This window comes from Cotesia typhae, unplaced genomic scaffold, assembly GCF_013202065.1.
Source record: "Cotesia typhae breed Kobodo isofemale line unplaced genomic scaffold, CoteBio_Ctyphae contig_127, whole genome shotgun sequence".
Lineage (NCBI taxonomy): Eukaryota > Metazoa > Arthropoda > Insecta > Hymenoptera > Braconidae > Cotesia > Cotesia typhae.
The window spans coordinates 130,665-158,043 of record NW_027423716.1 but is presented as its reverse complement, the minus strand read 5'-3'; the positions used below and the strand labels follow the sequence as shown (position 1 = coordinate 158,043).

The window sequence follows — 27,379 nt, the reverse complement described above, 5'->3', positions numbered from 1 at the left end:
CAGTAACTTTCTAAACTGCACCAGGGAGCTGATAAGCAAGACAATGTTGGTAGACGTACATGTCATCAGCAAACAGACCATATTTAAAAAAGATTATCCACCTGGTCACAGAATTGATAACAATTAGAAACAATATTGGCCCAAGCACAGAACCTTGAGGAACACCCGACGAGGTTTTTAGCAATTTGATTGGAGTTCCGTGGTCACTTAAGATCGATTGTGAACGATTTGATAAATAGGAGAAAAACCAGCTTATTACTTCTGAAGAGAAGCCCAATTCGTGAAGAGAAATGAGTATTACTTTATGGTCCACATAGTCAAAGGCTTTACTCAGATCAAATAGGACCAGAATGGTTAGCTGATTTTTGTCCATGGCTGCTCTGACATCATCAGTAAGTTTTAGCAATGCAGATTGTGTACTACGATGCTTACGAAATCCCGATTGAAACCGATCAAGCAAGAGATTGTCTTCTAGGTAAGTTACCAGTTGATTTGCAACTATTCTCTCAAAGACTTTCGCTAAGTGCGACGGGTTCGCAATCGGTCTTGTATCAGATAGAGATTTCGGCAAGGCTATCTTGTTTAATGGTATAATGTAGATCATTTTCCAAATCTCAGGAATTATAGTATATTGGTACAATAATTGGAGGTCACGTGGTGTACATACTCGTTAATTAAGGTACGGTTTTCCCTCTGTTTCGCGGGTATTAATTAAGATATTATTTAAATAAGATTGGAAATTAAAATTATAGTATGTGTGTGAGAGTGTTTTATAAAATAAATAATTGGTAACCAGGAATTACTAATCTTGTTAATTCCAGACGATTTCCTATTTCTCTCTACCTTGTAGATTATCTCTCGTGTTTCTTCCGGTTTCCAGGACACCGTTATAACAAGCTAGTGGCGCCCTTAAAATTAATATCTAAATAATCTCATCGCATTGGAAATTAACATCTAATTAATAAATAAGGCTGCTATTGAGCGGGATAATAAAACACCCCGTTACACTGCATTGAAAATCCAAGTTTTAATGTCTGTTGAGCCAACCAAAACTGGTCAATTTCAGACCAATGCGACTGTTGCTGGGCAAGAATCAATCATTTTCTTCCAGGCGGACAGAGCCAAGCTTGCTCCCTACTCTCGCTCCATGGCTACCATGTGCTTTATGATACGTTCGCCCTTTTTCACTCTCTCTCAATCGGTCTCAATTGCTCTCTCCCTCTTCTTTGACAAAAACGCTGCACATCTTCGTAACGCTAATATTATTATTATTGCGTTTCATCCATAAAAACTTTATCCTCATGCGCCTAAAGAAGTTTCATTTTGTAGCCAGGGTGTTTAGCCCGGTCCAATTGGTCACCCCTTTCCTCTTTGATAAGGGCGCCACTGGGATTTTAGACACGGTGTCCCAGAAACCGGAAAAGCATGAAAGGGGAAAGACAAGATCGTAAGAAGTTCGAGAAGGCTGTAAAAAATACTGAGAAAATTTATTGATAACAATAAAATTATTTATTTAATTTCAATAATAAAATTAACACATCTTCAAAAATTAATTTACAAATTAACTTAAATGTGAAAACCTCTCACCTACGCAGGTACTCGCTTGTAAATTCTTACAAATCTATCATCTAACTTCCTTATTTACCTAAAAACCTCGTCAACCTGACGGAATACCATAAAATACTATAAATAACCTCGTCAACCCGACGGACTAGGGGGCGTCCATAAATTACGTGAGGTGTTTAAGGGGGGGTCGAGTCAAATCTTATCTAATCATACGTTGGAGAGAGGGGGGGGGTCTCGGCAAATATCACGCAATTTTTTTTCTGATTGAAACAAAAAAAAAATTATACTATTTTGGTCCATTTAATCCAGATTGTACGTGCTTAAGATTTTATCTTACGCGTAATCGTAATACGATTAAGATCATTTATTAATTCGTTCGAAAGAAAATAATTTTATTCATACTTTGACGTTATACATTTACTTACTGTCAAACCACCATATTTGTTTTATACCAAATAGCTCAATTTAATCTGAATTTAGGATACAGTGTAACCCGTCCTTCGTTTTCGCGCCACTGTCAGCTGAACGCGCAACTCGATGAACGAAGTTAGTTACGATTTAAGTATTCTATTGTTAAATTTTTATTATACTTATAATTAAACTCTCAGCAATATTGATTACTAGTCTTAAATAATTGTAAATAAAAGCATGAAGCAAATTTGTTTTTTTCTTTTTACAATAACAATCTAACGCGTTTACGTAAGAAACTCACATTTGGAAAAATCTCACGTGAGATTGGGGGATGGGGGAGGGGGTTGAATAAAATCTCACGACATCTCACCAGGGGGAGAGGGAGAGGCAGAAAATAAAAAAAAAACACCTCACGTAATTTATGGACGCCCCCCTACCATATAATACCGTAAATTTTACCTCGTCGACCTGACGGATTACTATATAATACCATAAATTTTACGTCGTCAACCTGACGGACTATTATATAACATCTTAGCTACAAATAAAACATTACTTCCGACTGCGCCTCCGACTCAGGCGTCTACACAGCGGTGTCCTAACTTATTTCGTTTTAACCCCGACTCGGGCGTCTATACAACGTTTCTTAAGTAACTAAACTCACATGCTTTCACTAAATTCCATATAAAATCGTCCATCGGACGTTAACTTAATTCATAATTTTACAAATTATTAAAATTCTCCGAATTACTAATCAACTAAATTCCCGAAATTCCATACTATCATAGTTCACAAAATTTAATGCGTACAACTTATTCAATACAAAATACTGATTCACTAATTTAATTCATTGCTAAATTATTAACCAACATTTCTTAACTAAATTCCTTGACCAAATTAATTCATTAATTAAATTTCTTAAATAAACACATTAATTAAATTTCTTAAATAAACACATTAATTAAATTTCTTAAATAAACTACTTCAATCAAATTCAGCCCACTGGCCTAAATTAAATTTTACAAAATTTTCCATTTCAACTATTGCAACTTAACGCGTCTCATTTAACTTTCGATTATAGAAATTTCCAGAAAAACCTATAATATCTGACTTTTACAATTACTTTTACTATTTCAGATTTTATCGTGATAATTATAACTAAAATAATTTAATTATGCCAAAAGACCTGCAACTATATAATAAATGATCTTGACGAATGATTTATGTATAAAAGAACTAACTAATCTAAAAGTAACGCCTGAGACAGTAGCGATAATTAATTTATGAAAATTAATTACAATTATTCCAGCCTCTCAATTTACCAAATTAAGTCTAGGCCAAAAATAATTGTAAAAATACCTGAGACTAAATTTTCCCAAGTCTCCAACGGTGACTAGTGTTCTGGTCAACACTGGCGAGATCAGTGGCTGGTTGGTGTCACTCGTCTTCAATGTATTTTGCTGGCTCCAGATAAAGGGTTTCCAAATTCCAGTTCACAAACTGGCTTTCTTCTCGATGGTTCTGTATCTTGATGACTAATTTTTACAGCACTACACTGACTCAACTGCTTCTCCCAAAAGGGCCACTCTCTCAAAAAGCGTCACTGGCTCAAAAAGCCTTGATCTCTCTCCTGCTGGCTCTTTTTTAACTCCCAAACTCTAGGTTCTTGAACTTTCTTATTGTTATCTCTGCTTCATTTTCCGGGGATAGCAGTGGGAACTTTCAATTCGCACGCCCAGGGACAAGTCGAAACTTTTTGTCAAAATCGAAAGGTAAGGGAAAGCTTATCGCGGAGTCAATTACGTGGTCGATAATGACCCTGGGAAGTTCGATTTTCCCTGTTACAACCCTGATAGCCAAGTTGGGCGCAACTTTCTGTCCATCTAACTGTCGCAACTTGTCAGCAAAAATTTTTTCTGAAACTTTTTCACACCAAGTTGACGACAAGTTTCTCAAAAAATTTGGCGACATAATGCGGCAGTAGATTGCTCTTCTTTTTCTCAGAAACTTGTCGCCAACTTGATGCTAACAGTTACAAATTCGGAAGTTGACCGCAAGTTTTACCAACTTTGTTGATCTGAAACTCTGGCTGTCAGGGAACTTCAAAAATTTTTTCCTCTATTTTATCAAACTTTATCCCTGGCTTCCCTCTTTCAAAGTATCTTGAAAAACTTCATGTATATTTTTTATTATAACAAGCATAGGAAATTGTTAATAATTAAAAATGACTAATAATAAACAATAATAAGAAAAGTCTCAATTTATTTGCGTGCTTTTTTGAAAATTATACAAATCTGATCATAAATTGAACTAGAATACTCTCTAACTTGTACGGTTCCATTATCTTTTGGAACAACGGAATTAATTTTTTGGGTTCCGGTGATTGACTTGGCAGTATTGTATCTTAAATCCAGCTTTATCTTTGCTTCCGTGTAATCCGATTCAGGTGAAAACTTCACAGAGATATTCGGTAGACTACTTGATTCAGATGCCCATTCATGTACAAACGTGAGTATTAATGCCTGGGTTAAAAATGCATGAGAATTGATATATTTTTAACCCAGGCATTAATGCTCACATCTGTACCTATCTTCTGCTTCCATAGCTCAATATTTACTTTAGCAACAAAATACATTACACAAATTCACTACACGGAAAGAAATCTTCTTTAAGCTTTACTATTAAATTAACGAGAAAAATTACCGGAATGTATTGTAATCATGGGGCGCTAAGGTACTGATTTGCTATTTACTAGTAGCAGAAATACAATCGCTATCATTAATGCCTGGGCACGAAACAAGTAAGTTGTAACAAATTCCAACCCAGGCATTAATGATGGCGATTGTACTTTTTAAAGCTGTGTGAGTACAATTTACCGGAGTACCTGGTAAAAAAAATTTTTTTAATTTCAATGCCGCTTGCTGCACACATGGAATATAATTATTATTGGACATATTGTTGTCAACGGAATATTATTATAAATTTTATAGGTTTTATGTTTAAAAAAATTGGATTTGAAAAATTTAATAACTTTAAATGTTTAATTGATTTTTTTAATTTAATATATTTTTTTTAGGTTATTTTCACTTTACAATCAATATATACAGAATAATAGCAAATATTAATAAATAATTACGAATGTCATTGAAGTACATCTTTACAATTAATAGTTAACTAATTGAATAAAGTTTTACTACAATGATATTTGTATAAAAGTTTTTTAGAATCAACTGTGATTTAGCGTGAACTAATCACTGACATATGAAATTTTTTAGACAGCTGAGAAGTCTCGAGCGATTGCAGCGCCGTCTTCAAGTCGGTGGATAGTACCGTTACTTAGATTCTTTTCTACCCGACTCCGGAAAATTTTAGATTACCCTGATAGCCAGCGCTTTCTCAGTAAGTGTTGACTCCCAGCAGTTACGGTTAAGTTATACATCAAGTTGGCGGTAATTCTTCACTCAACAACAGTTGTAAGCAAATTGACAGAAATCTACGGCCGCAACTTGAATACAAGTTAACAATCAAACTTGTAGTTAAATTTCCTTTCAACTTTACTACAATTTGAAGGAAATACTTGTACAGCAAGTTTTGACGTCTATTTGCAGAGTAAGTTATAGGTAACTAATAGGTAATCGCTCGCTTTGCCAACTCTTTCCGTCAAGTTTGCTTCAAATTGCGGACGTAGATTGACAGTAAGTTATAGGTAAGGTGGCTATCAGGGATAGTTTCAGTGAAATCTTTTAATTTTAATGTAACTAGAAAATCGAACGCGCTTTGCGCGCTTCTGTCGAAATGTTTATTGTCGACAATTTAATTAATAAATATTTTTACAAATTTTACTCATTAATATTTAGCCGTTGCAATGATAACCGTTGCCAAAGTGGTCACCATAGTAACGAAAAGCGACAAAAATGAAAACGTCACATCAACTTTTAAAAAAACGATTTTTAAGATAAAATGAGTAAAAACAACTTTTAATCTAATTAATTTTTTACGTTAATTTTTTTTATCGATATACTACAGTAAAATTTAATGATACTTTTCTGTATTTTTTACATTGTATTTGTAAATAATTATTGAAAGAATTGTAATTACATTAGGAATTTGCGAATGTCCCATGATTACCATGATTGTAATTGTAACTTTTAAAAAAAATTTCTTGCCGTGTAGACTGGACATCCAATAAACATTAAAAAAGAGGTTATACAAACTCCAGATAAATGATCAATGTAATTATTGGTAAAAAGAAAGGGTAAATCGGTAAAAAAAATTAACGTAAAAAATTAATTAGATTAAAGGTTGTTTTTACTCATTTTATCTTAAAAATATTTATTAACTAAATTGTCGATAATAAACATTTTGAAAGAAGCGCATAAAGCGCGTTCGATTTTATAGTTTTTTAAATTTGAAATGAATTTTTTTTTGTATACTTTTATTCAAATAAAGAAAATATTTATTGCAGGAAGTTGTGTTGAAAAATAATCATTAGTCTTTTTTAATTATTAACAATTTCCTATGCTTGTTATAACAAGAAATATACATGAAGTTTTTCAGAATACGTTGAAAGAGAGAAATCAGTTATAAAATTTGATAAAGTAGAGGAAAATTTTTTTTTTTAATTTTTAAAAATCGAAAAAAAAATAGTAGCCATCAAGAACCCACGACCGGACCAGCCTAGAAAGTGGTGGTTTGTGTAGTAGCTTACTGAAAAAAATCTCAACATTTCGGAAAAAGAGTTTTTTAATGGGTACAAAAAAATATAAAAAAATTGACAAAATCAAAAATTAAAATTTTTCAAACCATCCGATTTGGCGTGGAATACCCCATATTATAACGGAGTGTCACTGGTCCTTCATTATTCGTCTTCTCATATTATTATCATAAGGTCCTATCGCAAGTGATACATCAATCAGTAGAATTTCAAGACCAAGTACTACAATAAAGAGCTAATAAAAGACGAAAATTCTAGGATTGGCTTCGACCTGACACGTCAAATATTTTATCTTTTTAAAGATTTATGTTTTACGATTGACTGGAAAATTTCTATAGATTCTGGACATTTAAATGAACAACTTTCAGCTTCAAAATATTTTTTTTATTTCCCTACTACCTCTTCTCACTGAATTACAGGTTATTAAGAATAATTAAGATATTTCGGTAAATTTTTTGATCATCCAGCTTTTTGTGAATTGTATATATTACCTGTACTAACAAATAATTATTTCTAGAAACAGTAATAGTAGGTCTTGCAACTTTATAACATCGATTATATGTGAATTCTTGATCCTAAAGATCAATAGCTCTTAATATATATTTAAATCTTGATTTTTACCTATCACTTCTGTACAAATTATGCAGAATCGATTAAACAGTTTCTAATAGATTTATTAAGTCTTAAAAATATAACATTAAATAAAGGTCGACTTTGTACAAATAAATGTTTGCGAATCGCAATAACAAAATAATTTAAATTCGATAAATAATAGTTAAGTGAAGTCTTGATATACTACTTTTTTTTTTTTCAGTATGTTTTAAAGATCCACATAATAAAATAGTAAAAAAAAAGAAGAAAATTTTTGTATAGATTTTATTTACTTTTTTTTTGTTGATAACTTCCAATCAGCAAAAAAGTATTTTCAGATAAAATAAAATATTCGTCGCATGAAAATTGATAAGATAACAATGATCGAATCTTATTGTGCCAAACTACTGAGATCAAAATTAGATCATTCTCAATTACTTTAATTCTTGTAATATTTACTACCTCTTGAGATTAGTTTCTATGAAGTGTTGAATTTTGGTTTCCAACCTTGTTAACAAAATATGATCCATTAAGAAGCTTAGGCAAAAAATATTTGTAACTCGGTAAAAAGAAGAAATTTGATCCATTAAGAAGTTTAGACAAACAATATTTGTAACTCGGTAAAAACAAGAAATATGATCCATTAAGAAGTTAAGACAAATAATATTTGTAACTCGGTAAAAAGAAGAAATATGATCCATTAAGAAGTTAAGACAAACAATATTTGTAACTCGGTAAAAAGAAGAAGTATTACATTTCATTTATGTAATTATTTTCACATTTTATATAAGAAAAAAGAGCAGATAAAAATAATTTTATACAGAATTTTCAACTGTTGAGATTAAAAATTTTCTTTGCGCGCATGGGTATGTGTTATTGTGAGTAAAATATTTTTGTTATACATTAAGTGAGCGTACTTTTTTTATTACAATCGTACGCACGTACGGTAGAAGTCTGTTGAAGATGACTTTTGATAAATTGGTCAATTTTTTAGATAAAAATTAAAAATCTATGAATTTCCGTCTATCTTTCTGTGGAAATAATTAAACCTGTAATCGATTATTGCCAAGAAATAGAAACAGAATCAAAAACATATACAACTTACAGATGCCGTTATGATGAAATTTAAAAATTTTGACTTTTAAAAATGAAAAATTGGAAACTTCTCGTATAAATTGTTACTACAAAACTTATACTATATTTAAATAAAGGATTCGAATGAAGTATTTCCATTTTTCTGTAACTTTAAAAACTATCTGTACACTCAACGCATATGTGAAAAAGCTTCTTATTTGAACTAAAAGATATTTTAAAATTTGCAGTTACCCATGAAAGACTTCAATAAAAGAAAAATAATAATTTTTCATTGAATATTTACTACTGCAATAAATTTTCAGTTTATTTAACGATTTTTACTTTACATGATCATTTAGGAGTGTGGAATAAATACTATTAAGTGATGAAATATCACTAATTCGTTTTTAAGCAAATAAAATTAAGAGCCATGCATTTAAGGATACTCAAAACGTTGTTTTTTTTTTTTTCCTTTGAAGATCTTAAGTTAAACGAAATAAAAATTAGATTTTGTAGGAAACCGATTTGAATAATATATCTAGTCGTTTATATTACCAATTTTTTCAAGCTCAAAACAGATAAATATTTACATTTTTGAGCTCCAAAAGCTAAAAAATAATTATGTTTATTAGCTAGTTAACATGTTAAACAGTATATTTTTAATTCATTTTTTAATTTTTATGATTAATTATGAAATAAGAATTCATTATACTATTGAGTTCATATATCACTGATTATAGTAAACTAGTAAAATACATTTGAAACTGAACGAAAACTAAAGTTTCGAAATGGTAGATGGGCAATAAGTAATTCTAATAGAAATTAACAGGGTTAAAAATGATCTGTTTTTGATCTCAGGTATTTGGCATAAATGTCCCGAATACAGAAAATGAAAAAATTAAGAATTGAATGTGATTTCATGCCATTGTCTATTTTTCGTTATTTGTATTATTATCTATCACTTTTCTTCTATATAACTGAAACCATTCAATAAATAACATTGCTAAAAATTAAAATACATTTTGAATCAATAATGAAAAGTTATATCTCTTTGTTTCAGCGACAATACATAAATTGAAAGTTTTAAATATTATAGGTTTAACTTTTTTACAGAACACCAAAAGGATCCAGAGGCATAGCATTATTTGAAGAGTGATCCGAAGATTGTTGCTGTTGTTGCAGCTGGATTGTAGAGCCACTGATTTGATTATTTATCAATGGTACTTGTCCCATTATCATGCCTCCAGCAGAAGTATCCGCCATTGTGTTCATTACAAGGTTGTTAGTTGGGATAATTGGACCTCCTGGAGGTATATTCTTCATCCCCTGAACAAGGAAATACATATATTATATAAAGATGTATAGAAAGGGTACTAAAATGGTGATAGATATCGGTGTGCCCTTTACTAATCTCAGGAATATAATCTCATGATAAGTGATACCAGTAAATTTATCCTGTCAGAGGCCAAGGACAAAGCCCCGTCGGAGGTTGTTGGATGCAGCCCCCAACTCTACACTGATAAAAAATTTAACTTGACTCAAAAGAACAAATCTTAGACCAAGAATAATATTTTTTAAAAAATTAGTTTCTTGAGTAAAAGAAAAAATTCTTGAGCCAAGACATTATTCTTGGTTTAAGTATATTTTTCTTGGTTCAAAAATTTTTTCTCGATTCAAGAAAATCATTTTCTTCAAAACGATGTCCTGGGTTCAAGATTTTTTCTACGTGTAAAGATAGTTTTTTTGTAGATGTATTTGATGCCTGCCCTCCGACCAGCAGCACATGCTTTGCTCGTCGCATCAATGACACTCGTTTCGCTCGGCAGACATCAATACGTGCTAAAACGTAGTTTCGGTCTATGTAGTGTAATAATCGAAATTTTTTTGTCAGATCGTTTTTTTAATTAACGAGTTATTCTCTTGTGCTTAAAAAACTGCATCGAATGCCGCAAGACGTAACAAAGTAATTTGATTCGTTCAAAAGATATTACCCTCACGGTTTTGGAAATGCCGCAAAGATTCGGTATTTATACGATATAAATACTGTATGCTTACCGTAATACTTCAGTTATTTTAGCCAGTTTTTTTGCCGAATTATCAAAAAAATATTTAGGGCAATACAATAGGAAAAAAGTTTGAAAAATTCAAAAGTGCACGCCTCATAATCTCATTTTCCACAATAAAATTGATTAAAATAAAATACAAAAAACAAAATAATACAAAACAGAAAACTCCGTTATGGTTTATTGGGACCATAATTCTAAGGTGAGGAAAAAAAATGCTGTAATAAAATGTATACGTATATGTATAAATACACAGTCCTATCTTAGTTTTTTTATAAATAATAATTATAAAAAATTTCCCTGCCACATATACGAATCCATAAACACAGGCACGAACGTCCAGGAAAAATTATTTTTAATGTTATTATTTACTATGTTAAATAAAATAATTACTATCGAAATATATTTTATGTGCCGGGCAGATTATTTGACTAGATATAAGTGTACTTATATTATTTTGTAAGTGCGATATAAGTGAAGAATGATCAATTTCAATTTCGAAAAAACTGCTTTTTTTGAGTTATCGAGAGTAGAGTATTACCTCAACGCTTCGCTTATGAGGCGTGCAATTACGGTATAGTAACAGCATTCAAACCGTAAATGTACCGTATATTTACTGTATACTTGCGGCACTATTACAGGAAAAAAACCGAAAAAGAAGATCCCTACTATTCTATTACCGGTAAAATACCAAAATTATGCTGCTTTACTACTATTATTTATTCAATAGCTTAACATATTTTTTTATAATATTATAAATTATCATGAATAATTTATATGAAGTCAATATAGTATATTACATACCTAGGCCAGTAAAATAAGAAAAGTCTCAGATCACACATAATTGTTGGCTGAGGCGAAGCCGAGGTTGACAAACATGTGGTCTGAGGCTTTACTTTTCACTGGTCAAGGTGGGTATACAATTTTTCTGCTCGACGTAGCCGGAATGTGGCAACTTCGTTTAGCGCAGCGGCCAGAAAGTTGCCACGGCCCGGCCGGAGGGCAGAAAAAATTAATTTTTTTATTAACATTATGAATATTTTTACTATTATTACTATTTTTTTTACTCCAGACCCCGACTCGAACCCAGATTATTTATTTACGCACCAAAGGCTCTACCAGTTAAGCTATCTGAGGCACTATTCGTGACTATTTATTCAGTCACCTAATACGACCCACCGGGTAATAAACATCACCGACTATCTTACGGTAGAGAGCATTATATCTCTAATAATATCAGTATAATAAATGCGGCAAAATTGCAGTATATCTTCAGTATGTTTGCCGTAGAAATAGAATTTTATTATTGTAAAATTATAGTATCATTATAGATAATACATAGATTTTTTACGGTTACAGTTCTAGAGTTTTACGGTAATTTAATCGTATTATTCCTGAACTTTGCAGCAAAAGTACGGTAGAAATTTTGTATAACTATAGTAAAAAAACTGGCCAATATAACCACAGAAATACCGTATTATTTCAGAATTATGACAGTAAATTTGTAGTAAGAGGGTGTCCATTAATTACGTGAGGCGTTTGTGAGAATTTTTCGACCCCCCCCCTCCCCGTCCTTGGCGAGGCATTGTAAGATTTTTCTCAACTCCCTCTTTATCGTAAGATGGACGGTGGTGTTTATTACTCGATAGGCCTTATTAGGTGACTGAATAGTAATTACGGACAGTGTCTCGGATAGCTTAACTGGAAGAGCCTTTGGTGCGTAAATAAATGATCCGGGTTCGAGGCCTATCGAGTAATAAACACCACCGTCCATCTTACGGTAAAGAGCCATATATATTAGCTAAATTTGTCATTAAAGACAAATTTTTGGGAACTGGGGGAAATAAAGGATAAAGGGGGAAGGGGAGGACCTTTACTCAGTAGGAATTTATTCTATTACTTTTATTGAAGACTAGCAAAGACTATTATTTGTGAACATTAACATAATTTAAAATCACCATCATAAAATTAAATAATGAATATGAAACAAAAATTAAGAAAAGATTTATTCTAATTTAGTCCATGGAGACTTGTGCACGGTCTCAAGAGTGACTATTGAAACCAACATATGCAAGTGTTTTTCAATGAAATTATCTGCTCCTTCAACTTCGCTCTGAATTAGCCACTCTAAGCTGTTGTGGCTCACGCACAGAAATTCAGTAACTCGTCTTGTGACAATCCGCGAGGGTCGTAATTTGCGCCTTTGCACAGTACGTGTATGATCGGCCGCACGTTGATGTTCTGCGACTTTTGTGATGGATGCAAAATAGATACCGCATGTACTGCAGCATCTCTTGTCTATATCATCACGTAAGCTTGGGCAATAGAGGTCGTACGGCATACTCATGAAGGCCTGCACCGGTTGAATCGGTAGGCACTGGCGAATTAAAAACGGTGCAAATAATTTCCCGTCATGATTTTCAAGATTCGGAATCATTGGATGTCCATTAATTTGAGTGATAGGATATGTAGGTGACAAAAAAAGATCGTGTAAAACTAAATGTAAAGAACTTCGAAGTGGGCTGCAGCACTGCCGGTCATCGCATTTTCCAACCTAAAACAATTAGTATTAACTCTTGATAAAAATGCATTTGTTTGCACGCAAGCTTATCAAAATATTCCAAAAAAATGATTAAAAAAAAAATACCTGAAGTAAATATTGACTCTCTCTAACATGATCATTGTACGATTCTTCAGTTGGAAGATCTGGAACATCAGAAGTGTCGTTGTTAGGCTCGATGTAATTAGTGACTACTTCGTGTCCATCAATGCACCCTGTGGACCACATTTCACTTAAAATTTCTCCTGCTTTTTTAAAGTTATCTTGTTCCAAATCATCATCAATTGTTTTGCCGCTAATATCAAAATGTGTTCCAAAAGAGTCATGGGGAAGAACAACACCTGTTAATTCTCGGCTGAGTGGAGCCATGTGTCTTTCTAATCTATTGAAAGCGTTTCTGCCAGGGACGCTAGTCACAATAAATATGGCGTCCAGATCATATTTTTTAAAATAGTCTACGGATAGACAATTACTTTTTGATATCGCGGGTTTTCGTCAGGACCGCCGTCGCTCGAAATAATAAAGACAGGCTTAACTTTACCGTCTCCGTTCTTCATGAATTTAAGAAAAGGCTCAAGAGTTAAGAGAGTGCCTAAGTCCTGAGGGTGACTAGTTGCAATCGAAGACGAGTGCTTACCACTTCGGATCGCTATATATGTTGGTCCACTGTATAAGACAGCTTTTAGCCGCCTCATTTTATTGGGTTTCACTTCACACAAAGCATAGACACTCGAAATCAATTTATGCTTTGCAGCAATTATAAAGTCGTGATCTGGTAACGATACTTTATATTCATCATGCATTAGCAAAGGGGCTTGTTTGTTTACTGCTGTCAGCCCTATGGGAACCCGAGCTTTGCGATTTGAGATAAAAAAGTTACAGAATCAGGACCAAGTATGGAGGCTACAGTTTCTAGTGACCTTATGGAAGCCACAGAAAAATACGAGTCTTGGTGCGCTTTATGATAGTCTGCTTCAGGACGACTCAACTTCACCGGAACAGTCATTACGTGGCGCTTAGCTTCCCGCGTATCTGCCCGCCTAGACAACAGTCGAATATAAGTAGCGCTTCGTGAAATGTTGAATCTTAGGATAGTTAGTTTTTCAATTAGCTCTGAAAGACTATGGACAGTGCGAACGATTTCAAAGCTAGCTCGAGATGTCAACGATTTTGCCGCTTCAGAATTTTTAGAACAAAATTCAATCATTTTCTGTTTTTTATTTTGTCTGTGTTTCATTGAATTCACTCTCTGTTTCTCTTTATGTCTGAGCTATTTCTCAAAATCATAAATTTCATGACGCAACTGACGTACTTTCTCGTGTTTAGTGCCGTCGACAATAAGAGATACTTTGCGTCTTTCCGTTAATTCTAGTTCCAATCGTCGTTTATTAATTTCTTTTTTGATAGCATTTTGTGCTGGAGTAGGACGTACAGCGAATGGTATGGAAGTTGACGTAACTTCATTCTCATCGTCGCTAATCACAAGAGGCTGAGTTTTTGGTTTTGTCGTACCTGTGTAGAAAAAAGAAAAAAATAAAGAAAACGTCACATTTAAAAAAAAGGTTGAATACTAACCTGCCGGTTTCGGTTCATTGTCGCAATCTTGATCCCTTAGCTGCAGATTTGTATGAGTAATCTCATTCTGTGTAGCAGATTCCTCGTGTTGAACATTATGAACGCTAATCTCAGATCAACTCGTGCATTCTGGGTTTGAAACACTTAGAGCGCTCGTGTCAACTTGAATTGAAACACTAGCAGATGTCCTAGTGTTTCCCTAAAATCAAAATATCACTACAAAGACTCAAGACTGACAAGTTAAAGACATTTGGAATAAAATCATGCATTTTTTTTATCTAGAACACATCATGTGTTTAAAATTTACATTTAGTTAAAGCACCATTTTTAAAACAACACAAAATTAAAAAACATTGAATTAAGTTAAAATGAAATGTCCGCACTGATACGTTTTAGTTGTATTTTTAGCATATCTCAATCAAAACTTTTGCTTCTTGCTTCTACATTTCTTTTTTTTATGCTGATTGATTTTTAACAATAAAAACTATAAAAAAATTACACTTATACAATCTTCTCAAGTATTTTCCTTTCAGCGTCGCGATCTTGAAATTTATGCCCATCAAATTAAATTTAAAACATACATAGAAGTATTTAACCTACCTTAGAGAGAAATACTAAAGTATCTCAAGCCTTTCTTTCCGCTGCTTCTCTAAGAATGATGAATTTCATGTTGAACGTGCTGAACGAATTCTTCTTTCTTCGGGAACTTTTGTTTTGCTGTGTTCCATAATCTTACCACCTCTTCTTGACAGCACTTTTTCGTCTTGTAGACGTGTCTTTTGACGTAAGCATTATAATATTCTTGAAAACTCATTTTCAATTATTAAAAACGTTGCTTGAATAGATGTTAAATAAAATATTTACGATCATAAACAAAGCAGGTTAGAACCTGTCCGCATGTCGTTGTTATTCGGCTCTTTACACCGCGACCTTTGTCGAATCGCACTTGTCGATACAGCTAAACAATCGAGCGCTACTTCGCTGCTCTGCGAAGTTCGAACGAATACGACAAATACTATTTTCTCAAATTTGGCTATATTTTATTCTAGAAATAATTTTTCACGCAATTTTACACCGTTTCTGCAAGAAAAATAATTACGTGATATTTGCCAAGACCCCCCCCCCCTCCCCCCTAAGTGAGATTTGGAAAGATTCAGCTTGATCCCCCCCCTCCTAGAACACCTCACGTAATTAATGCACGCCCCCTAACCACATTAATACCGAAAATTTACGTTATTTCAAAAACCGCAAGGGTACTGAAAAATTTCGAAATTTTTGTAGTTCTCTATCAAAACTATGGTGTCACTTAATCGAGTTAGATTTTTGCAGACTGCATTCACATATGACAAGGAAAACGGGCGCCAATAGTTTAAATAAAAATCAGAAAATACTGTTTATGAAATTACTTAATTATTTTCTTTTCTTTTAAAAATCAATTATATAATTTATTTTTTTTTGGCTTTTTTTTTAATGAATGAGCGTTATGAAGCGTGAACTTTTGGATTTTCCAAACTTTTTAGCAAAAACACATGTGTTACTGCAACATGACTTGCATGTTACAGCTAAAATGACAAATAATAGGACGTATCTTGTTTATCTACCGAAACTGGTTCATATTACATCACCGATTAATTTTTTTGGTGTATCAAGTAAGTTTTTTACTTAAAAATTGTTAAGAATACACGATTTAACCAAGTCCATCCATTCTCTATTTTATTTTACTTTATTAATTATTCTTTACTTTATTTTGGATTTGCTGCGCAATGCGACACCTATGTTTATTATTACTATTATTGAGTTGGCGTCAGGCGACGCGTCCGTTGCCGGCGCATGTTCACACTCGCTGACTCTCTCAATTTCTCGCTCACGTGTTGTGCTGTTTTGGCGGTTATTACTACAACGCTATCTCAGAGCGACTTTTTGTGTTACTTATTATAATAACGATACTGGATATTAATATATCATTGAATATTACTAGAAGATTAGATTATTATTTAGAAGTTAAATAAAGATTAGTTTGTATTTAATTAAACATTGTGTTACAAATTAATTCACTTCTTATCAAAAATAAGTCAATTGAATAATTCACAAAAAAATCATTTTACTGACTAAAAAAATGTAACGAAATTGGATACATGGAGTCTTATAGGCCAATATGAGTCACGTTGACCACCAAAAGTTAAAAAGCTCACAGTGGACTAAGACTTCGGAAATAGAAGGTGAAGAGAAAAGAACAAAACTATTTTGACGGAGGATTTAGTAGCAGTATGGAATGTGATCACAGTTACTTCTATTATTTATTGATTATTGCAAAAGAAATTGAGCAATAGGACAAAAAAATACCTTTGAGAACTGAAATATATCATATTAGGAAACACTATAGTGTATACATGCTATAAAGATAACGGGATCGACACTTACCATCGGTCGATATCCAGCGCCAGTAGTGACCGCCATTGGCTGTGGAGTCCATCCAGCCATTCCACTAGCTTTTGCCGTGTTTTTCGGAGAATTCCACTGTACACCTCTGCAATGTAAATAGCAATGGAAGTTATTTCGATTACTTATCTATTATTAATATTAATTACATTGTTATAGATAAATGTAACCTAAAGTAATGGAATTAATTTTCGATAATCACTGAAATTAACAAAAGTACCCTAGTTAAAAAAGAGAATTAAAAAGAATTGAAAATTGAATGCATCCTTTTAAATTTTCCTTGGAGAATTAAATAGGATTAAAAAGACTTCGGGATTATAAGTTTTTTATTCTATTTAATCGTCTGTGGAGAATTAAATAGGATTAAATAGTATTTCAAATATAAGAGACATCCAATACTTTTGAATTCTCCGCGGGAAATTAAATAGTATTAGAAAGAATTCACATTCAGAAATTTTCTGTACTTTCGAATTCTTCGCCAAGAATTGAATAGTATTAAAAATAATTCGTATTTGGAAACTTTTAATACTTTTTAATTCTCCGCAGAGAATTAAAAAGAATTCATCATTACAAGCTTTTGATTCTATTCAAAATTAAGTAGGATTAAATAGCATTTCAAGTAAGAGACATTCAATACTTTTCAATTCTCCGCAGAGAATCAAATAGTATTAAAAAGAATTCCCATTCAGAAATTACCAGTACGCAAAAGTAATTACATCCTTTTTAATTTTCCGCAGAAAATTGAATAGAATTAAAAAGAATTCAGCATTATAAGCTTTTTATTCTTTTCAATCCTCCTTGAAGAATTAAAGAGCATTAAAAAGGATTCAAAGTGAAGACTTTCATAATTATTTAAAGAGAAATAAGTAGTATTAAGAAGAATTCATACTTGAAAATTGTCAATACTTTTTTATTCTCCATTAAGAATGAAAAGGAATTTAGTATTATAAGGTTTCTATGCTGTTCAATCCTCCATAGAGAATTAAATAGTATTAAGAAGAATTCATTATTAGAAAATTTCAATACTTTTTAATTCTCTGCAGAGAATTAAATAAAACCAAGGAGAAATCAAATTATTTTGATTTTTACATTTTTTTTTAATTTTTTAAAAGAGGTGAAGGGAGGATAAGGTTTCATATCAAATTCACATTCATTCCTCTTAAGTTTAACGCTTGCCTTAAGATTAAGTTTAGAAAAACGCCTATCGCTCTAACCGAGATTCGAACCATAAACCTAACTCACGCGAGACTATAATCTAACAACAACGCTGTACGAACGTTAGAGAAACATATATTATGAGTTTCATTAACCACATGTAGTATTTAGAATTAAAAAGGATAAGTAAGTATTAAATTTTTTCGAAGTCTAATTCATTCTCTTGTATACTCTTCAAGAATGAAATCGTAACATCATTTTAGAATTAAAATGGATAAATAAGGATTAAGCTTTTTTGAATCCTCTTTCATTCTTTCGAATTTTCAGTGATATCGAAATTACAACATCATTTTAAAATTAAATAGGATAAGTTGGGATTAAATTTTTTTGAATTCTTTTTAATCCTTATGTATTCTTCGCAAGGACAGTGATTACAATATGAATTTAGAATTAAAAAGGATAAGTGAGCATTAAATTATTTCAAATTCTAATTCACTCTCTTGTATTCTCTTTAAGAACGAAATTGCAACATCATTTTAGAATTCAAAAGGACAATAAGGGATTAAATTTTTTTTATTCCTCTTTTATCCTCTCGTATTCTCCACGAGGTAAAAGTTGCAATATTTTTTTGAATTAGAAAGGATAAGGTGGTAATAAATACTTTTCAATTCTCTTTAATCTTTATGAATTCTTCGCAAAAACAGAAATTACAACATCAATTTAGAATTAAAAAGGATAAGTGAGCATTAAATTCTTTCGAATTCTAATTTATTCTCTTGTATTTTCTTCAGGAACGAAATTGCAATATAATTTTAGAATTAAAAAGGATAAATAAGGATTGAGCTTTTTTGAGTCCTCTTTTATTCTCTCGAATTTTCCGTGAGATAAAAACTACAACATTATTTTAGAATTGGAAAAAATAGATTGGTATTAAATTTTTCTGAATTCTCTTTAATTCTGATGACTTCTCTGTGAGAACAGAAATGACAACATAATTTTATAATTGAAAAGGATAAATAAGTATTAATCATTGTTAAATCCTCTTCTATTGTTTTGAATTCTCTTCGATGACGGAAATTGCAACATTATTTTAGAATTAAAGAGGATAAGATATTGTTGAACTTTTTTTAATCCTCTTTTATTCTTTCGAATTATTCGCGAGAACCGATGTTACAACATTATAATAGAATTAAAAAAAATAATTTAGTATTAAACTTTTTAAATCCTCGTCTATTCTTCTGAATTCTTGGTGAGAACAGAGATTGCAATATTATTTTAGAATCAAAAAGGATGAGTTAGTATTAAAAAGGCCATTCAACAGCCGAAATGAAAGTCAATATTTCGCATGAAATAAAATTTTTTTTTTAAATAATTTATAATTTGTGTTTAGAATAACATAATGACATCAAAACGAATGCAAAAGTGAAAATTGTTGTAATTTAAAAAAATCTTTGAACTGCTTTAATATATATATATATATATATATATATATATATATATATATATATATATATATATATATATATATATATATATACATGGGTAGATATAAGATCCATTAATTCTCGACGAAAGTGTGCGTACTTAGGTCAGCGATTTTGATGCCGATTTTTTCCTCAAAATTAAACCTTGAAAGAAGACGATCGTGAAAATTTGGGCCCGATATAATCAAATTCGGCCGCTGGAGAATTTTTTGAATTTTGAGAAAAGTCGATTTTTCACTGAATTCTAATAATTTATATCTCAGCTTCTAAATAACAAAGACTCCTACCAAACTACATTCTTCTCAATAGACTGTCTACTTTTAAGAAAAAATTAGTATTTAGTCTAAGCTCACATAGGACTTAGCTGACAGCCTCTAACTAACAAACTGCTTTGGATAAATTTTACCTATTTGTAAAACACTAGTATATGTACAGTGTTTGAAGTTAAAGGTCGACCAGCAGCTAATGTCTTCTATTGGGGTATACTTTAGTGGAATCTATGCAACTTTTACTTGATTGCTTCTATTAAGTAAAGTTATAGCCATCTGAAACCACTCAAATTTTAAGAAATTGCAGTTTTTAGATGGCTAGAACTTTTTTCTCCGAACTTCGATTTCTTTCAAACTTTCAGGAAAGTTGCTTTATTATGTTTCTAAAAAACCCTAAAAATTTGAGCTAGGGGATCGAGCTTGTATTCAAGTTATGAATTTTTTAATATTGCCAAAATGGCGTTGAATTTAATAAGAAATTCTTTAATAGTCATCACTTAAGCGTATAGAATAATAATTACCGAATGAAACAAAAATAATTTTTGGAACATAATCTATGGTTATTTGTATTTTGTATTCTAATATTACGTTAAAGTATAAAAAAATATAAGGAAATGACTTTTTATTATATTCTAATTAATTAAAAAATTTTTTGAAAATTACTGTCAGTTTAAAATATTAAATGTTAATTATTCAAAAAAAAAAAAAAATAAATAAATTTAGCACCAGTTCATCAAACCAGCTTACGAGCGTTTATTTTCTTAATGAGTTTGATTAGAAAAACAGTTTTTTTTAAATGCCGAGTTTAAATTAATTTCTTAATTAATTATATGATCTTTTTTGTTTTCAATTAACAATATATGAAAAAGTTATAAAATTGAATAATCGAAATTAATTGTATGCTTTATAATGTTTAAATGATGGGTGTTAATAACTGGTACATAATTTTTAAGTTGAATCTTATATTGGCAGCTAATCGACAGCACTAAGACGCCATTTTTTTACTTTATCCTAAAAAATTAACTTTAAGAGTTTGAACTTTTCTGTTTCAATAAATTATTTTTAAGTTAATTTTAACTATTTTAATAGTAATTAATCATTTATGGAAATTAATATTAATAAACTTTGATAATATTTAATTTAAGGTACGTCAATAATTAGATCAATCAGTTTTTTAACTTGTCAATAATTGGTGTATCCGGATAATCGATTTAATTATTCAAAATTAATTAGTATCAGAAATACTGGATAGGATATTGATGTTGTTATTAATATCTAAAAAGGAGATCACAGGTCAGGTAATTTAAGTGTTGTGTTTATTAGGAAAAATTACAGAGATCTGTCTATAATGAATAGTTCTTCAGGACTGTCTTCTCAAGTCCTTTTTCTTGATTACTTTACCTACTACTTGGGCCTCTTACCCCACTCAGTCATACTTTTACAATGCGCAAAACTAACTTAAACTTTTAGTGCCCACGCATTTCCAAAATACTTTTAAAATTCACTCTCACAATTTTACTCACAACAATCTTACCTATCTGTCAAAACATATGCAAATTTGCAGATAATAATTATGTATGTCTGCAACCTAATATCTTCGAAGTTCAATAAACATAAAATGTTATATAATGCTAAATTAATAAAGACTTGAATTGGAAAGGATGCTTCAATATTGAAATTTTCTAAATCCTTCTTCATTCTTTTGAATTCTCAACGAAAACGAAATTACAATATTATTTAAAAGTTACAAAGGATGAATTCGTACTAAAATTTTTAGAATCTTTTTTCATTTTTTTGAATTCTCCGGAAGAACGAAATTACAATATTATTAAAGAATTCAAAAGAATTAGTTAATATTAACTATTTTTAAATTCTCCTTTATTAATTTAAATTCTCCGCGTGAATGAAAATAAAATATTATTTTAGCATTAAAAAGAATTAGTTAGTATAAAACTTTTTTGCGTTTTCCTTTATTCTTTAAAATTTTCCGGGAGAACGAAATTACAATATTATTTTAGCATTAAAAAGAATTAGTTAGAATTAGACATTTTTGAATTCTCTTTTATTCTTTTAAATTCTCCGGGAGAACGAAATTACAATATAAATTTAGGATTCAAAAGAATTAGTTAAAATTAAACATTTTTTAATTCTCTTTTATTGTTTTAAATTTTCCGGGAGAACGAAATTACAATATTATTTTAGCATTAAAAAGAATTAGTTAGTATTAAATTTTTTGAATTCTTTTTAATTTTTTTGAATCTTCGAAGTGAACGAAAATCACAATATTATTTTAAGATTGAAAAGTATAAGTTAGTATTGACCTTTTTTGAATTATTTTTATTCTTTCGAATTCTTTGCGGGAACAGAAATTGCTTCATTATTTTAGAATTAAAAAGCATCAATTAGTACTAGAAATATTGAATCCTATTCAATCTTTTTTAATCCTAGAATGATAAAAATTGTTTCGCCGGATAAAGGAGAATCAAAAAGAATTCAGTTTTAGTTAGATCTTAATTCTCCGAAGAATTATGCTTTTGCAAGAGGATTGTGCTTTTTCAATCCTTTTAAATTCTCTTTTTTAAACAGTATACTGTTGACTATCAATAATTTAATTATTTCTTCCGGATTCAATGCATTGGCTTAATCCAATATGCTATAAATAAGTTCGTGACCCAGTATAGTGTAGGGGTTAGCTTCAAATTTTAAAAGCTTTTACGCAATGTTTACCAAGTTCAATTCATTTTCTAAGTAAATTCACAGACTATAATGTTTATTTTCCTTTTTAAAGATGACAATACTCTTGAAGAACATAGCTAATATTTCTTAACATTTTTCTTGATGATTATAATCAATAGTATTAAGCCTTTGGTGGTTGTATACAACAGTAATTCTCTTTAAATGAAGTAATGTTTTATTAAGATTGTCTTACGGCGCGATCAACAAAAGGTTGAGTGAACCATTATTGCTTCGACATTTTAGATTAGCAAATTATTTTAGAATCTACTCAACAGATATCGATGTTTCGGAATTCTTTTTGTATTGAAAGTAGATACAGATTATGATTAATTTTTTGTCTTTGACTCAAAATCTCACGTAGTGTCGAGTCGAATCGTACTTATACGATGGAGTATATACGTGTATATACGTGTGTGTGCAGAGTAGAGTCATGCATGTGTTGCACTATACAATTACATCTATATCTGTTAAGAGAGATCGTGGGCGTACAAAATCAGACGACTATATCTGTTTATTTATTCTAGCTTCGACTAGAATTTTCTGGAACAGTTTTGGTATCGGGATTCATTTGAGTTCGGGAGACATCGTAGTCGTCGAGTTGCGGCGTATGCGTAAAACGGCAGAACGTAGGACGGGGCCATTTAAGGGAAACCGGGCTTGTATTGAATCAGTAGTGATTTTTCACGCAATCGAGCTTACATATTACGTATCACGCAATACAATTTATAATTTCTCACAAATCATATCGTTTCCTATTATTTTCATCATTACACAGGTCCACAAAAAAAGTGGTCTGTTCTGGGTGTGTGACTAAGATTTTTCGACTTTTTTTTTACCGCTGAACACGAATCTGAAGTCAAAATTAGGGGTCAAACTGCAAAAAACGGAGAAAAATAAAAAACAAAAGTGCGTGTGTACAAAGTACACATGTCAGAAATGAAACTTCTTTGGCAAACTAATTTTTAAATCTCGTTAATATTTATTCTTTTCTAAGCTTTAGATTTGCAAACTTAGAGGGAGGGAAAAAAAAGATATGTGAGGAATTAGATAAATTTGATTGCAATTAAATTAATAAAAGTATCGAAAATTAATACAAATTATAAATTTACTTTATTTCTTCGATATTTATATTATTTGATGCGATTTCTATTGGTATTGTTGGGACTAAAGCATTATAATAACTAAAATATGCAATCTAAGTTCGTGTTTCAACACTTTCTAAACATAAGAAAACAGTGTTCTCCAGTCCAAATTCTACGATTTTGGTTTCTCCAAAATTCGAGCCCATCCCAGCTGAAATTTAGCGCACCCCAAAATTATAAATAAATAATAATAACCTAATAATAATCGTAACAACAATTCTCGTTTTGCCCAAAAAGACGGTATGCGCGAGACAAAAATAATTTTCTCTCGATGGGTTTCGCTGGCAGAATTCCAATTTCGATATAGGTTTATACCTATATATGATCTAGAGTTAACCATATAAAAATAATAACGAAAAATATAAATAAATAATAATCTTTTGGCTCTTTAATGCCATCCCGCGCCGGGTCAGCCGACACAACATGCCCTATCGCTGGGTGTGTCACAAAATATAAAACAATCAACCAGAAACACACATATTAAACAAAATTATAAATGACAGTAATCGAATTAATAAACAATTAAATAATAATAATAAGTAATAAACAAATAAATGATACAACAAAAATAAACAATTTCTTTGAGATTTCGGTTCCTGGGTCGCTATCTCGTTGACGGTGATCTCTATGTTGCATCTTGTAAAAATAGCATCTATTGATGTTCCTGAATTTCTAGTTGATGTGTTTAGATTATTATACATCAATTATTGGTGTATTACCATTTAAAGTTATAATATTTATCTATCTAACGAACACATCAACTAATACCGTGTATTTTTTCTCGATCTCCCTTGCTCTCTCTCAATTTTTTTCACTAGTTCTCTTCCTACTTTCGCTCCATGGCTATGTGCTTCATGGTACGTTCGCCCTTTCTCACTCTCTCTCAATCGGTCTCTTCCTTTTCTTTGACGAAAACGCTGCACATCTTCGTGACGTTAATATTATTATTTTTGCGATTCATCCGTAAAAATTTTACCCTCATGCGCTTAAGGGGGTATTCTGGTCTAGAAATTTCAAAAAATCGAAAAATTTTTTTTTTTATATTTTCAAAGTTTAACTATTTAAGAATATGTGTACAAGAGGATTTTTCAAAATTTAAATTATTTTCGGAGATATAAGTATTTTTCTGACCTGGCATCCAAACTTGTTCGGTCGCAACTAATCGAACAAAAGACATTAGGGATTCTCCGTCTACCTGAATCCCTATTCTGAGTAAAACCATTTGTTCCTCTATACAAATATATATATATATAAATATATATATATATATATATATATATATATATATATATATATATATATATATATATATATATATATATATATATATATATATATATAGTTATACACATATATAGTTATATGAGAACCTGAGGTGACCCGTATCTGATACATTTAGTATTCACTTGCATCCAGCTGCTAACAGTTGAATTCTAACCTCTGAACCAGGTGGACGTATGTGCTGTGAGTTAAATAATAACAGTTAAAAATATTGTTTAAAAATAAAATGGATAGAAAATCTTCCGCGGAAAGGCGTACGCGTCCACATCGTCAGAAGAAAAGGCAATTTCACGATAATCGATACACGGCACAAGAAGACACCAATTTTACAAGTGCATCAGCAGCAAAACTAAAAAAATCTAATGATGAAGAGGTGATGAAGAGGTGATCAGAGGAATTATTGACCCGATGTTTAGGTTCAGAAACGCAGAATAATAATGAGTCTCTGAACTCTCTGATTTGGACTTTCGCTCCGAAACACATTCATTCTGGACTTCATATTATCGAGATAGCGACATTTATTAGCGTTTGTATTTTCAATGAAGGCTTTATTCCTATTTTAAAAATGATGGAGCTGATGGGAATAAAAATTGGACCAGAAGTTCATTCATTTGCTGGCAAACGCGACAACGCCCGGATTGACCGCTCCGAAATATGAGCATCCATCGCTTCAAAGGAGGCCAGAACTGCTCGATATGAAGAAAGAAATGCAGAAAATAGTTTCTTTGAAGTCGAGGAAGGTCCAATGTATGAGGCAGGAATGGCAGATTAAATCAATGTAAGTTTAAAATATCATTATATGACTTAGACTAGAAAAAACTTTACGCGAAACTTTAAACGCGTTTTTCTCAAAACTGTCTTTTTCGGAACGATGACCACGATTTTTCAGGTTCTACTGGACCGATTTACTTGGAATTTTTATAGAGTCTTCTTTATTGGCTTGTCTATGGTTGGAACTAGCCCTATCCCCAAATTTTTATTTTAACTATTTTTAAAAAATTCAAAACCGTCAGAAAAAGTGGTCGAAAAAAAAATTTTTTTTTAAACAGTCGCCATTTTGTGAAAATTTTTTTTTCAAACTTTTCCCTACTTCCGACCATTGCGACATTATTCTTGATTAATAATCTTTTTTTTTTTTTAGTTTCAGATTACTAGGAGGTTAAAATCATGGTCATAGTCACGTGGAAATTTTTAAAGAGCCCCCACTCCGTCAGCTTATAATTTTAAAAATTTTGTACTTTTTTTAGTTTTTAATTTTTTTTTTGTATTCTTCTAATGTTAACAAACAACTAATAAAAAAATGTATAGTAAAAATATTAATTGTCTTTTTTTTACGACATTTCAAAAATTACCTGAAATTCATGTTTCTAGACCAGAATACCCCCTTAAGGAAGTTTCACTTTAAAAACCGATAAAACCTACAATCTAATAATTTTTTCTGCATGATAATTATAATCTTATGATTTCTGTCGTTTTCTGGCCCTTTTCTCCTCAAATGATCTGTGCAACAGCATTTTGTTACGCTTTTTTTCTCTCTGTTGAGTTTCTCTTTGTAACATCCAGCAGTAATCTGCAAACATATTTACTTGCCATTGCCCCGGAAAATAATTGAGATGCGAATCAAGAAAGTGAAGTTTTAAATTCATTAGGCAATCTGAACGCTTTAAGCTTGTGATTATATTGGCCACAATATTTTCGTAATCAGCATCCTTGGTGTTACCTTTAGGTAACTTAGTACACATATTCTTGAAACCTAGCCATGATGCCTTTTTTTGTTTATTTATAACTGAATCAAATGTTTGATTTTTGAATAACGTCTGGATTCCCGGTCTATCAAAGATACCTTCTCTCAATTTCACATCTGATTTGTGAGAGGCTTCTTCCATGTAGCTGAAGTTTTAAATTTAAGTTTCTCCTTGTTTTAGTGCTTCTCAAATCGGTTAACCACATTATAGCAGAAACCACAAACAACGTTAGGTATCAAATTTTTTTAATTGCGAGAAACTTCCATATTGAAACACTTTTCATACAAAGTCACAAACCTATCTGTGAGTTTCTTTGTATTTGTTATCCCAATGTATTTTGCATAAACTTAGCAAAAGAAATCAGGATTCTTAGAACACTCATGATCGTCATGAGTACTAGAAGATCCAGCTAAATTTTGAGGATAAGAGGCATTACAATACATTAAAATAAACAAACCCCGCACGCTCGAATACCTGGCCCGATCGCAGGTGAGTCAGCCGCCTTAAGGGTGATAACCCTCATACCTCCTCAGTTATGTTCTTAAGTATGAGGGATTTCCGACTTTGACGAGGA

General features: G+C 31.3%; 2 protein-coding genes across 11 annotated transcripts in view; both read right to left on the bottom strand.

The window, feature by feature from the left end:
• Window positions 1-7,053: 7,053 nt before the first annotated feature.
• The window catches only part of Lap (phosphatidylinositol-binding clathrin assembly protein lap), a 110,526-nt gene continuing 90,200 nt past the window's right edge, over window positions 7,054-27,379 (bottom strand). For 8 of the 9 annotated variants that reach the window (XM_074258786.1, XM_074258764.1, XM_074258778.1 and 5 more), the window contains 2 exons: window positions 16,976-17,081; window positions 7,054-9,682 (listed from right to left, as the gene is read on the bottom strand). In XM_074258786.1, coding sequence (XP_074114887.1) covers window positions 9,464-9,682; window positions 16,976-17,081 — 325 coding nt within the window. In that variant the 3' untranslated portion in view covers window positions 7,054-9,463. Of the gene's footprint in view, window positions 9,683-16,669; window positions 16,907-16,975; window positions 17,082-27,379 lie in introns of those variants that run through there. The other variant, XM_074258793.1, reaches the window with a different exon arrangement.
• Window positions 12,307-16,470, bottom strand: LOC141537487 (uncharacterized). 2 transcript variants are annotated; one of them, XM_074258501.1, is made up of 3 exons: window positions 14,555-16,470; window positions 13,067-14,491; window positions 12,307-12,973 (listed from the first exon to the last, which is right to left on the bottom strand). In XM_074258501.1, exons 2-3 carry the CDS (start codon window positions 13,346-13,348, stop codon window positions 12,425-12,427), a joined length of 831 nt encoding a protein of 276 aa, XP_074114602.1. In that variant the 5' UTR covers window positions 13,349-14,491; window positions 14,555-16,470; the 3' UTR covers window positions 12,307-12,424. The 2 variants fall into 2 exon arrangements, with proteins under 2 accessions (XP_074114602.1, XP_074114610.1); XM_074258509.1 differs by having other exon boundaries at window positions 13,067-14,753; window positions 15,155-16,470.